Source organism: Brachyistius frenatus, unplaced genomic scaffold, assembly GCF_029030835.1.
Source record: "Brachyistius frenatus isolate BFR_SWC_R1_liver_20210118 unplaced genomic scaffold, ASM2903083v1 Contig_231, whole genome shotgun sequence".
NCBI classification, from domain to species: Eukaryota; Metazoa; Chordata; class Actinopteri; family Embiotocidae; genus Brachyistius; species Brachyistius frenatus.
The window spans coordinates 100001-115171 of record NW_027210830.1 but is presented as its reverse complement, the minus strand read 5'-3'; the positions used below and the strand labels follow the sequence as shown (position 1 = coordinate 115171).

Genomic DNA, 15171 nt, shown 5'->3' with positions numbered 1-15171 from the left:
GAGGAGGAGGAAGACGAAGCCAGCAGATAGAGGAGGAGGAGGAGGAGGAGGAGGTGAAAAAGAAAACCGTGAGGAAGACCGGCAGCAGCTGACGGTCAGAGAGATGTTCTGACCCGTCATGTTGGACAAAAACTCAGCTCTTGCTAACGGCTGCATGTTGCCATGGTTACCGTCTCCAGTGTGGATGCTGTTCATCCTCCCACAAAAAAAACCCACTTCCTGTCATCCTGCTGCTCGCTTTCTCTTTCATATCGTCGTAATCTTTTTCCTCCGAGAGCTCCTCAACATTTATTCACATAGCTGAGCTTCACCCCAAAAACAGCTGAATCAGCTTCTTTTTGTGAATGTTAACAAACATTTATACTCAACACACACATTGTTTCACAGCAGCTTCAATTCAGCAGCATGTTTTTTTTCCTATAAACCTCATATGTGTGACGGTGTGAAACTGGAGGGCTTTTAATTTGAAAAGTAATTCTTTATAGCTCCGCCCCCCCTGCTGTTTACAGTCCAGCTGATGAATATTTTACATTATGTTATTTTACCTCATTTGTGAGCAGCCATTTTGTTTCCAGCTCAGTGTGAGAGTCTCTGCTGTGTTTCTGTCCTCTGATCTCTGTGTGTCTCACTGAGGGGGGCGGAGCCTCAACTGCTGAAGTCTACGACAGGAAGTGGTTTTAGAGCTTCATATGAGCTGTTAAAATGTGCACCCGATATTTGAACTCTTATTTACATCCTCTGAGTTGCTTCTCTTTTTTTTGTTTAAACTTCAGGTATTTAAAAAAAAAAAAAAGGAAAAGAAAAGTTCAGGAATTTGATTTTATAAAAATAAACTAAAGCAACACCGACACTTAAAGAGCGAGTTCCTTTTTGAAATAACAGTCGTGGGTCAGTTCGTCCTCTCTGACCGCCGCGGAGAACAAAGGTCATTAAATTCAGGTGTTAAATACTGACGTCAGGTTAAACGTGAACAGCAGAGAAGCGTTAACGGGAAAAACAAACACAAGAGAAACCACACAAAGTACACACCGAGAGGTTACACAATCACAAGAGGGCCAATAATCATCGGGATTAGATCATCTCCATGTCCACCGATATTCATGCAGTGTGTTCCTCTGTGCAGCAACGCCAATCTGACCTTCCACGATACGAAGATCACACGGAGCAACAGGTACGTGAACATTAGTGATGTCACCATGGAAACCTGAAACTGGAGCAGAGAAACATCAGATTTATGGGAAGAGAAAATCTTCAAGCCGAGTGTTCCTGAGCCCATGCAGTGATTTCCACTGAGTCAAACTCTGTAAATCCTCAACAGGTGGGTTTTCTTGAGTTGTGCAACGGTGAATTCGTCCCCCAGAGTCAGACTGTCAACACCGAGTTCCACTGGGAACCTTCTGAGGGGAAACATTCGCTGTGAACCACCTGAACTGTGGCGCCGTGGCAACAGGGTTCTCCACCACGACAACACAATCGTAGCTCCCTGCGACTTCTTTCTGTTCCCAAATACTTAAGTCTGATGTTTCTCTGCTCCAGTTTCAGGTTTCCACGGTGACGTCGCTAATGTTTGACGTACCAGCGGTCACGTTAACGTGAGGAACTCCGTGACGATGTTGAACTGTTGAATACTTCGTCGTGGAGGTCGTTGCTTCCTGCAGCACCGTGCTGCGTTCAGGAACTCTCTGAACTCTTCGATCGCTCCTCTTACAGTCAAGCATCCAGATTCATATTCACGCTGCGCTGATCTGGACGTGGATCGAACGCATAACGAGGACGTAACGCCCACACGGAGGAACGACACCTCTGAAACGGGGTTAACGGGGAGATTTAAAGGTTTTCATTAACACATCCGCTCAGCCAGAAAATAAACGACGAGTAACACTTACACACTGGTCCGTCCAACATGCGCAGAACATGCGGAGAACATGCGGAGAACATGCGGAGAACATGCATCATCATGCACGAGGAAAAAAGAAAAGAAAGAAAACGAGGTGACGTAAAAGAACAAAGGAGACAAAAAGCATCAAAATAAACGTGGTGCTGAAACTACAGCAGGCGATGGAGGCAGACCACATGTCAACAACACCATCACGACATGGATGATGTCACCCTCCTTGGTTTTGTCCCTTACGGGCTACTGTAGAAACTTCGGGGTGAGCGACACAAGCGATATATAATATATAAAGTTATTACTATAACAACGGGACTGAGAGCCTTCAGGAGACCACGTTGATGAAACTTACCTTCCTTCACGGGTATCGCCGGCTTCTTCTGCCTCAGCCCGAGGAGGATGAAGAAGAGGACGAGCGGGATGAAGATCTCGAAGGCCAGAACCCACTGGAGGAGGAAAGAGACGCAAAAATAATAAATCATTAAACAAATAATAATATTTAATAAATAAAATCACGTATAAAAAAACCCTACTGATTTGTTTACTGATGATCTGGAAACCTTCAGTCCTAAAACAGTCTGTTGGAGACGCCCCCTAGTGGCCCTCAGCGGTATTACACAGGCTTCTCTTATGAGACCTCATGGGTAAAAACTGGTCTTGTTTTCTAGTTGTCTCGTAATGCACCGAAAAGCTGACTGCCAGCCGCCATCAAACAACACCAAGACGAAGAAGACGACGAAGAAGAAGAAGAAGAAGAAGAAGAAGAAGAAGAAGAAGAAGAAGACGACGACGAAACACGAGGAACGGGACGAATAATCGATTAATAATCAAACTGTTCAGAGCGAATTTCTAAGAGTACTTTCAATCCTTGAAAAGTGTACGATAACGAGGCCACGTAAACTTGTGTGTGTGAGTGAGTGAGTGAGTGTGTGTGTGTGTGTGTGTGTGTGTGTGTGTGTGTGTGTGTGTGTGTGTGTGTGTGTGTGTGTGTGTGTGTGTGTGTGTGTGTGTGAATATGACAGCATAGTGCTCTCTTGTTACATTGTCCAAACTGAATCATGGGAACCATGACGTCTTTGTGTGTCCGTCTTGGAGACACACACACACACACACACACACACACACACACACACACACACACACACACACACACACACACACACTCTCTCTCTCTCTCTCTCTGCCTGTCTGTGAAGGTCATGACAAACAAATGGGCCTTTTAGACAGTAAACAAGAGACCTCTGACACACCGAAATTTTAGAAAGTTTGATTGATGTAAAGTAAATGTGGCTCTGACAACTGAACACACACACACACACACACACACACACACACACACACACACACACACACACACACACACACACACAGTTACCGAGAGGACCGTCGGTATTGATTTTCATGTCTTGGAGGAACAAAAGCAAAAGTCTGATTAGAATAACAAAACAGCAAAGCACTCTGGGAAGGAAAGAGAAAGAGAGCGAGAGTCTGATGCTGCACTTTACACAGACATCCACATTTGCATGTTAGAGGTCGCCCACGGCAACATCTTCCACGGCAACGTCTCCTTTTCTTACAGCTGAACTAATCAATAGTTTCAATCTGCAGTGGATCCCGTGACTGAGTGAGCGTATCGATCGCTTCGTAGCTTCAGCCGTGTTTCCTGCAGCTGCATGTTCAACTCCCGCTTCCAGAAGAAGTTGGGACGCCGCGTAAAATGTAAATAAAAACTAAATTGTGCTGATTTGTAAACTCATATTTAATTGAAAATAGACTCAAGACAATATATCAAATGCTTCAGGGAGATATTAGATTTTTTTTTTTTTTCACAAAGTTGGCAGAGTTTACCATTGTGTTGAATCACCTTTTCTTTTGACAACACTCTGTAAAACGTGTTGGGAACTGGGGAGACCAGTTTCTGGAGTTTTGAAAGTGAAATGTTGTCCCACTCTTCCCTGATATTGGATTTTTAGCTGCTCAACAGTTCAGGGTCTCCTTTGTCTTATTTTTTGGTTCAAATGTTTTAAACGGGCACCCGGACTCTTCCCTGGAGTTTTAAAAATATAATGTGGTCCCACTCTTGCCTGATATCTGGTTTCTTCTTTGGAGAGTTTTAACATCATTTGTGGACACAGCGATGAACTGTGTTCACAGACGATGGTTTTCACAAGTGTTCCTGAGCCCATGCAGTGATTTCCACTCCAGAACAGTGTGTTTTTAATGCAGTGCTGCCTGAGGGCCCGAAGATCACCACCATCCAATATTGGTTTCCAGCCTTGTCCCTTGTGTTCAGAGATTTCTCCAGATTCTCTGAATCTTTTAATGATATTATGAACCGTAGACGATGAAATCCACTAATTCTTTGTAGTTTTACGTTGAGGAACATTATTCTGAGATTGTTGAACTATTTTCCAACCCAGTCTTTCAGAGAGGTGAACCTCTCCCCATCTTCACTGCTGAGACTCTGTCTCTCTGAAATCATATTTTCTACCCAATCATGTTACTGATCTGTTGCCATGGTAACCTGGTTAGTCTAGTCTTTTGCAGAGTTTTTGGAAACGTGTTGCTGCAAACAAATTTAAAACGAGCAGATTATTTTTCATAAAACAATAAAATGTCTCAGTTTCAACATTTGATATGTTGTCTTTGGTCATTTTTTCAATTAATTAATTGATTCATTCAGTTTTCCGGTGGTTTATTAGCAACATTTTGGGAATGCACACAATGAGTTTTATGTCCAAATACAGCAGTTTAGATCAACTTCTGGTTTGTTTGCACAGTCTGACTGTGTGTGTGTGTGTGTGTGTGTGTGTGTGTGTGTGTGTGTGTGTGTGTGTGTGTGTGTGTGTGTGTGTGTGTGTGTGTGTGTGTCTGTGTGTGTGTGTGTGTGTGTGTGTGTGTGTGTGTGTGTGTGTGTGTGTGTGTGTGTGTGTGTGTGTGTGTGTGTGTGTGTACAGACTCCAGAGATAAAGAGCCAAACTGTGAGAACCTGAATTTATCCTTGAACAACCTCCATCACAAAGTGACACACACACACACACACACACACACACACACACACACACACACACACACACACACACACAAGCTGGTGTTTCTAGAAGAGAACATGCCAGAGTTGTGCTCATGCATGTTTCCCACCGTGCCTACACACACCTGATGAGTCATCGCAGCGCTGTGATACTCGTGTGTGAATAACAGAAGGACGCTCTCAACGATGGATTTCATGTGGCGCCTTTTTCAGGACACCAGAAAGCACAACTGGACATCAACAGATAACACGTGAACATCTGCAGCGTCTCGTAGTGACCGAGACGATCGCAAGAACACAGAAACCCTTAAAGACCGATCAATACGCCCCGAGTGAAACATCTTCTACCTCACAAACCATCTTTGGCTGAGAGCACACCGATCGGCAGCTAGCGGTGACGTCATCAACCAGCGGTGACGTCATCAACCAGCGGTGATGTCATCAACCATCAGTGATGTCATCAACCATCAGTGATGTCATCGTTGGTTTGTGAACGTTATGAATCCTCCAGTTCAGATTCTGTCCGTCACCATCTTTGTTAGTTCGGAGCGGTTTGGAACATGAAGTGACCATATTTGGACGAGCTGGGGGAGGAGCCAGAGGTGGATCTGACCGATCTGATTGGAAGCCTGACGATACTACGTCCCGCCCACCGATATCTGTCACCATTTAAAATTTGAATTTTGTCTTTAAAAATCATTGATTAATGCCACTATTTAGTCTCTAATATCAATAATATCAGTGTTATGTCTCAAAATTTCATTGATGTGAATAACGTTGCTGTTCTGTCTCTAATCACTGATTTCAGAGACAGAACAGTAGCACCAACCATCGGTGACGTGCCCCGTTATTAAGCGTGGAGTTTGGATTGTGGTCCTCCTAGTTCGGAGCGGTTTGGAGAAGGAAGTGACCAAATTTGGACGAGCTGGGGGAGGAGCCAGCGGTGGATCTGACACGATCTGATAGGAAACCTGACGATACTACGTCCCGCCCACCGATAGCTGTAACCTGACTGCACCACAGGCCTGTCAATCAAACAGACACGCCCCCAAAAACAGGTCTTCTTGAATCTTCTTTTCTAATGAATGAGGGATTATTTTCAGATGGACCTCCAGAAAACTAATAAGAAGGAGTGAGTGACATTTTTGCAATGACGCACACACACTCACATTTGTAAGCTAATATGTCAACATGGAAACATGGCGCACACACACACACACTCACACACACACACACACTCACACACACACACACACTCACACACACACACACACACACAAAAGCTCCTGCTGATTGAAGAACGTCAACAGTGCTGCTGATGCCACTCAAAACATTTGGAATCACAATGAACCCAATGTTTGAGACTCTGAGTGGGCGGGAGGATGGACAACACACACACACACACACACACACACACACACACACACACACACACACACACACACACACACACACACACACACACACACACACACACACACACACAGAGCAGATAGGGAAATGACACAAAGACGCCTCAGAGGATGCCGTCGTCATGTTTAAATATTTTGTGGAGACAAACCTTCACTGTTTCGGCCTTTCATGGCAATTTATCAAAGATTCATTCTTCAAAAATGGCAAATGAACAAATGGTCTTTTCTCCGAGACAATAAGAACAATAAACGAGAAAAGATGTCAAATTTAGGAGAAAATCTCTGAGGCACCAAATCAGACCTGCAGACGTCCAAACTATGAACACAACTGTTTTTATTTCATTTCTGGCATGAGGTTGATCAATAACAACACATATGATCCATCGCTCCTAAAATCAGAGACAGCTCCTTACATGTTACTTTTTTAAACCAGACGTGACCATATTTGGACGAGGAGCGAGAGGGGGTGGATTTGACCGGCTTTGCCCCGCCCACTTACACAGGAAACCTGACTGCACCACAGGCATGTCAATCAAACAAGACACGCCCCCAAAAACAGGTCTTCTTGAATCTTCTTTTCTAATGAATGAGGGATTATTTTCAGATGGACCTCCAGAAACTAACAAGAAGGAGTGACTTTATCTGATGACACCATGATGACTTGTGGAAAACATTTACTGAGAACTTTTAAACCTCTAGTGGCACTCAGTGGTATTGCACTTTAAGACACTTCTGCATCGTTCACTTTTACGACCCTCGGAGACTACGATCATTTTTCCATCCAGTCTGTGGGAGAAAGGCCGCTGAAGACCTCTCGAGAAAAACATACATCAGCCTGAAGAGGTTTCGTCTCCCACACGAACACAAAGGATCTGTAACGCTGCTGCTGATGTATTATTAAGCACACGCTCACCACTCATGTGCAGTTCAATTATTCAAAGGGCCGATCATGACTCTGCGATGAGCTGGATGAGTGGCGGGGGGGGGGGGGTCAGAGACCACTGAGGGGGAACGGATCCACACCAGGTGCCAGAACGTAGCTCCGCCCATCATCATCACCAGGTGTGTCGGCAGGTACGGAGATCTGAGACGTTGACACATTCACAGTCACTAAATGATATTAAAAATCGAGTTGATTTATCTTGTTTGATTTTTCCAGCGCTGCTTCTCAAGTTGAGTGGAAAAAGTGTCTTCAGCTGCAATACCAGCGAGTGCCACTAGAGGTCGGCTCCAAAAAGCCTCCGGCTCCATAGACTCCCATTCAACTTCTCTCATCAAATCCAAAGTGAATAAAATGTTCGTAAATATCCCGTCATCATCTAGAAAACTCGTTCTCCTGCTGAGAGTCACTTCATGTGCAACAGGAACCTCCTGATTAACTCTTATAAATGGTTAAAAATAAACGTCCAACGGTGGATCCAGAGAGCTCTCCAGCACCGACAGAAGAGTTTGCTGCAGTGTGTGTGTGTGTGTGTGTGTGTGTGTGTGTGTGTGTGTGTGTGTGTGTGTGTGTGTGTGTGTGTGTGTGTGTGTGTGTGTGTGTGTAACTGTAGTAGAAGAAGCAGGTGTGTATAAAACCCAGCGAGGCTTTGCAGGAAGGTCTCAGTGGATCCTTAAACGTGACGTCAGAGCGAGAAGGTGTGAGGAAGGTTTTTCTTTTTTCATTCCTGCTTGCGTCCGCTGTGTGAGGACAAAGTCGTCTCCCGTGGGGGGAGGGGGGACACACTTGGTCCAGGCTGCCAGGGAGTCGTCCTATTGGCCGACTTTCCACAGAGACAAACGATGCACTTCCCTTCGTACACCAACATATAGTACTGGTTCTGTTTCACGCAGCTGCTCTGCGCTGACAGGAAGTGACCTCATCATGTGAACACGTCACCCTTCAAAATATCTGCAGCTTCCATTTTTCAGCTTCCCCGCCGGCGGGACGTCGGCGGTTCATACGGACTTCTTCTAAAAGGAAAGGCAGAATTAACCGGATGGGTTATAAACAACGTGACAACGAACGCGGACGTCGTTTCAGGTGTGAAAACGTCTTAATACACTGGAATAAAAACACCGTCCATCCGTCACCGTTTCATCACCTGATGTAATAATCCACGCTGCAGTACCCCCCCCCCTTTCCTTAATGGATGCGTCATCTTCAGTCGCGCTGCCAAACACTGCAGCCTCTCCCACTAATCACTCTCGTCTTTTAAAAGGGAACCACTTCAACCCTTTAAAAGGAATATTGCTGATTTACTTTAAATCCCCAAATTATAACTCCCCCCCCCCCCACCCCTCCTACTGAGCCATTTCATTTAGCTTAAAGAGTTCAGAGCTGGTTTGTCCTCCAGTAATGGAGCTAAAGGACAATAAAAACCGTGTGGTGAATGTTTGGATAAACCTCAACCTCCTGTTAAACCTCCGTCCCGTTAAACACAAGGATCCACCCAGAGGACATCAGAGGACATCAGAGGACGTCAAACATCAGTCTTCAGATGATGTAACGCTCACTCATCGTCCCGGATCCCGTTTACAAACATCAGCCTCGTTTGGTTCATTTCAACAAAATCGATTTTTTTTTTTTTTTTAATTTACTCATTTGAATTTGCGGTCTTCGTAAAAAAAAAAACTAAAAAAAAAAAACTGCTAAACACACACACACACACACACACACACACACACACACACACACACACACACACACACACAAGGCGAGTTGAGTCCACATTATGTTGCATTCGGTTTCATTGTTATTGTTCAGTGTTAAATATGGAAAAAAGAAAAAGCATCAAACTCTAGAAGGTTTTAAAACGTCAGCAAAATCTTGAAGGTGGTTATTTTTTATAGATCAGTAAAATATCTGGAATATAATCAATGAGCTGCTTGCTCGAAAAAAAAATTCTCTAAATTAAGCGACAGTAATTCTCAGTAAAATGATCCTCGATGTAAAATGTTCACCGAGATGCTTCAAATTCACCCATTTTTTTCAGGAACCTCAGAAGCTGATGAATCATATCTATCGGATACACAAATAAAATGTTCTATTATTGTTCCTGATGTGGATTGAAGATGCTCCTAATCTGGCTGGTTCTGTCCTCTTCATCATCATGGCTCATTGAGATGGAGGGATGGAAAAAAATACCCATTTATTGATTTGAAATTAAATCTACACACAATAAAGTGCGCAAAAAGGGAAGAGGTTTCTCATCTATAGATCTAATCTGTGTTTGGTGCACCTCCCAGGAGGAGGAAGAACACCTCAATAATTCATGGGCTGTCTGAGACCCTTTATTTTCCAGCACCAACCAACGCTGCTGCTGCTGCTGCAACAGACCGCCAGCCACAGGAAAGACTTTCTGCCAGCAGCACCGAGACATCCCATAATGAGCGCTGCGCGGCCGGTTTGGTGATCGTAGGGAGGATTTATCTGACATGTTTCACATCTAATCCAGCTGCAGCACCTATTTTAAGACCGATCAGATTCCTGGCTGCACCTTCAGTGAAAATATGTCGTGCTGCGTTATTAGAGGTCAACAGATGGAGTTATTATCCTCCAAATAAAAACCCTGACGTAACATCCACGGCAACAGATAATAAATATACAAAACCCAACACACGAAACATCCAACATCCTTTTTTTTTTTTTTTTATCTTCAACAGTTGCAGCTGGGACCGGGACCGGGACCATTAGGCCACGCCCACTCGTGACTCCACTAGAATACAATATTTTTCGCCGTGAGAGACGCGTGTACCAACTTTCATGAGTTTTTGAATATAATAAAACCAGCAAAAATGCAGTTCTTTGCAGAGAAAAATAAGGAACGAGAATAATAATCGCTTGAATAACAACTGGACTTTCACACCATCGGTGCTCGGGCCCTAAAAAAGTGTCCATCAGTTATCTCGGTGTTGTTAGCTAAAGTCACTCCTTCTTCTTAGTTTTCTGGAGGTCCATCTGAAAATAATCCCTCATTCATTAGAAAAGAAGATTCAAGAAGACCTGTTTTTGGGGGCGTGTCTGTTTGATTGACAGGCCTGTGGTGCAGTCAGGTTACAGCTATCGGTGGGCGGGACTTAGTATGGTCAGGTTTCCAATCAGATCGGTCAGATTCACCGCTGGCTCCTCCCCCAGCTCGTCCAAATATGGTCACTTCCTGCTCCAAACCGCTCCGAACTAGCAAAGATGGTGACGGACAGAATCTGAACTGGAGGATTCATAACGTTCACAAACCAACGATGACATCACTGATGGTTGATGACATCACCGACCAAATAAAACCAAACTACAGGTGTGAAAACTAAATAAGAACTTTTTGTGAAGAAAAGTACAAACTGCATGTTTAGTCATTTTCTCTGAAAACTGTTAATATGAACTATTGATTGGTGCTGCTGCAGTAAAAGAAAAGTGAATAATTGTACTGATGAATTTCCTGATGCAAACAGCTGCTGTGCAAAATGTAGAAAATCCTGACTGACGTGGACAGACAGCGACCGCGGAGCTCAGCTGTACGGAACATTTAGTCTCCAGGAGTCTGACCTACATCCAGTCTCTCTCTGTGAATGATAGTCTTACAGCGGGACGGGCAGCGCCGGGTATCTATGGAGACTGCAGAGAGAGACGGGGACTCGGAGACTGAGATTTAAAAAAAAAAAAAAAAAAATGAATAGAGAAAAGAAAAACACAGAAGAGGACACGCAGAGAGAGAGAGAGGAGATGGGAGAGATGAAGGATGAAGCTGCTGGCTGATAAGAGAAGCGTGCAAATCTGCAGCAGAAGGTTAACTGACAGCTAAATGAATTATAAATGTGATCTGTAAAGTCTAATAGAGCAGCAGCTGGTTCACGAGGCCCGGCACCGGAGACAGCCGAGGTTATCTATGAATCCTGCAGCTCCTCCTCTGGAGGGGAACTCAGACGCTGCTGAGAAGCTTTTATTCTGTCTGGAAATGTTGGTTTAGGACGCGATTTATTTAAAACATTTAATGCATTTAAAAGATACAACACTCCCCCGTCCGACCTAATAACCAGACGGACAAGTCCCTACAGATTAAACTGATTTAGTATTAAAAGTAGTGATATAAGTCATATATCCCCCCCGCCCCCTGTGTGTTGCCATGGAGACGGACCTTGCACTATCAAAAAAACAATTATATTCTGAGAGTGAATCGGCCTCCACAATATGAACACATTTTGGGATTACATACTTTATTTAGTTGGTAACTTGTTGTATAATAATAACAAAAAAATGTTTTTAAATGTAATCAACATGTTCATATTGTTGGAGGCAATTCACTTTTAAAAATATATATAAAAAAAAAAAAACGTTTTGTTTCATGTGATCTCCGTTTCCATGGCAACACACAGGGGGTATGACTAACAACTTGGTAAAAAACAATCAGTCGACTCTTATGTAACGTACGCAATGTTTACTACTCCAGGAAGTAGACCCGCCCCCTTAGCAACCACCCTAGCAACAGAGAGGATTTCTAGTCTCCAACTGAATAAATACAGAACATAGAAACACTAAACTGATCAGCTAGCTCAGTCTGGTTGGAACAAAGATATCTGATGAACAAAGATATCTGATGAACAAAGATATCTGATGAACTAAGATATCTGATAAATAAAGATATCTGATGAACAAAGATATCTGATGAACAAAGATATCTGATGAACTAAGATATCTGATGAACAAAGATATCTGATGAACTAAGATATCTGATAAATAAAGATATCTGATGAACAAAGATATCTGATGAACAAAGATATCTGATGAACAAAGATATCTGATGAACAAAGATATCTGATGAACTAAGATATCTGATGAACTAAGATATCTGATGAACAAAGATATCTGATGAACAAAGATATCTGATGAACAAAGATATCTGATGAACAAAGATATCTGATGAACTAAGATATCTGATAAATAAAGATATCTGAGGAACTAAGATATCTGATGAACAAAGATATCTGAGGAACTAAGATATCTGATGAACAAAGATATCTGATGAACTAAGATAACTGATGAACAAAGATATCTGATAAATAAAGATATCTGAGGAACTAAGATATCTGATGAACAAAGATATCTGAGGAACTAAGATATCTGATGAACTAAGATATCTGATGAACAAAGATATCTGATGAACTAAGATATCTGATAAATAAAGATATCTGAGGAACAAAGATATCTGATGAACTAAGATATCTGAGGAACTAAGATATCTGATGAACAAAGATATCTGAGGAACTAAGATATCTGATGAACTAAGATATCTGATGAACAAAGATATCTGATGAACTAAGATATCTGATAAATAAAGATATCTGATGAACAAAGATATCTGATGAACAAAGATATCTGATGAACAAAGATATCTGATGAACAAAGATATCTGATGAACTAAGATATCTGATGAACTAAGATATCTGATGAACAAAGATATCTGATGAACAAAGATATCTGATGAACAAAGATATCTGATGAACAAAGATATCTGATGAACTAAGATATCTGATAAATAAAGATATCTGAGGAACTAAGATATCTGATGAACAAAGATATCTGAGGAACTAAGATATCTGATGAACAAAGATATCTGATGAACTAAGATAACTGATGAACAAAGATATCTGATAAATAAAGATATCTGAGGAACTAAGATATCTGATGAACAAAGATATCTGAGGAACTAAGATATCTGATGAACTAAGATATCTGATGAACAAAGATATCTGATGAACTAAGATATCTGATAAATAAAGATATCTGAGGAACAAAGATATCTGATGAACTAAGATATCTGAGGAACTAAGATATCTGATGAACAAAGATATCTGAGGAACTAAGATATCTGATGAACTAAGATAACTGATGAACAAAGATATCTGATAAATAAAGATATCTGAGGAACTAAGATATCTGATAAATAAAGATATCTGAGGAACTAAGATATCTGATAAATAAAGATATCTGATGAACAAAAATCCATGGACTCGTGTTTTTAAGTGCGTGACTATCCGCGGTGTTACGGTACGAGGTCTGTACGCAAATACTGCCTGTCTGAGAACAGTAAAAATGAAGGATGACAAATACCTTTAAAATGCACTAAATGAAGTAAATATAAAGTCCACCAGTGACGAAGTGTTTGTGTTTATTTATTCACAGAAAACAACGAGTGATTATTTCCATGAGAACATCTTGATGTAGTTTTTTTTGGACCCGGGCCGCGATGCGCCTGATTCCTGCCCGGTCTCCGTCAGCAGGGGGTGAGGGGTGCTGGGGGGGGGGGGGGTACATTTGTGATTGATGCTATCGGAGCTTTAGTGCCGAGTCGGCCGTTCTGCTCCCCTTCATCAATCCCGTGGTCGAGCTTTAACGAGGCCAAACCGGCCGGCGCCGTCAGAAATGTGGACAGAAATGACGCAGCTGTTGCTATTATTATAACGGGAGCGTCTCTTGTGCCTCGTCAGAGTTGGATGTCTTGCAGGTAGATGGGCTAAAAATAGCCCCCCTCCTACCTCCCCCTCCCCCCCCACACACACACACACACACATAAACACAAACCGCTCCATCAGGACACCAGCAGCCGTCTGAGGACACATCCAGCCTCAGCTTTCAGCACAAAAACCTGGCTGAAATAAAGCTGGCGACGGGCATGAGGACTTCTGATGACTAATAATAGACCCCGGAGGGAAAACGGCGGCACGATATGTCGAGTCAGACGTGTGTAGAGGTCACGCCGTCAGATCACACCGCACCTCCGTTTCTATTTGATCTGAAGGTGACGCTGTCGGTTGGGAGTGATTGTGTGTTTGTGTTTGTTCAACTACAGAAGAAACAAGATGGCGGTTGGGCTGCAGACTGAAAAGCCCCCCAAAAAATACGCCCGTCAACCACTCAGATAATCTGAGCAATAATCTGTCAGCACGGAGAGCTGAAGTCAAACAAAACTTTTCAGTTGTGTTGCAGATAACATCAAAAGTTCGTAGCTTCAGGTCTGTAAAATGGTTCTGATCCAGAAGTGTCTTCAGCTGCAATACCAGCGAGTGCCACTAGAGGTCGGCTCCAAAAAGCCTCCGGCTCCATAGACTCCCATTCAACTTCTCTCATCAAATCCAAATTTGTAAATACAAATACAACCTGACTGCACCACAGACCTGTCAATCAAACAGACACGCCCCCAAAAACAGGTCTTCTTGAATCTTCTTTTCTAATGAATGAGGGATTATTTTCAGATGGACCTCCAGAAAACTAAGAAGAAGGAGTGACTTTAGCTAACAACACCGAGATAACTGATGGACACATTTTATTCACTTTGGATTTTATGAGCCAACAGCTGCTGCTACAGGAAGTGAATATGCAAATGATTTGGTCCGACTGGTGTCCGTGACTCTTGTGTTCAGGCACCGAGAAGATAAACAGTGTTTGAGCTGGTGAACGAAATCAATGAGTAACTTTTTCTGTTTCACGTTCAACACGTCTGATTTCAGGTCTTTCAAAATAAAAGGAAGCAGCAGCATAAAGACAAACGCACACCGGAGAGATTAAAAGATGATTTGATGCACCTTTATTGAAATCACCATAATGAATGTTTCGTCTCAATCTGCATCATCGAGAGTTTAATAAACTATGAAACACCGTCAGAGATCAGAAGCTGTTAAAAAAAAATGCACCTTTGCCTTTAAAATGCATATTGCTTATTTCATAATTTACTCTATTTGTGTTTATTTTCATGCATTTTATTTGTTCTTATGCATCTCATTTCTTTTCTATCTGTTTTAATGTGAAAGACTTCATGTCATTTTCTTGCTGTAAATCACTTTGAGCTGCATTTCTTGTATGAAAG

General features: G+C 42.5%; 1 protein-coding gene across 2 annotated transcripts in view; it reads right to left on the bottom strand.

The window, feature by feature from the left end:
- The window catches only part of abca2 (ATP-binding cassette, sub-family A (ABC1), member 2), a 41208-nt gene that overhangs the window by 24018 nt on the left and 2019 nt on the right, over window positions 1–15171 (bottom strand). For both annotated transcript variants that reach the window (XM_069720061.1, XM_069720062.1), the window contains exon 2: window positions 2244–2337. In XM_069720061.1, the coding sequence (XP_069576162.1) occupies window positions 2244–2337 (94 nt within the window). The remainder of the gene's footprint in view (window positions 1–2243; window positions 2338–15171) is intronic.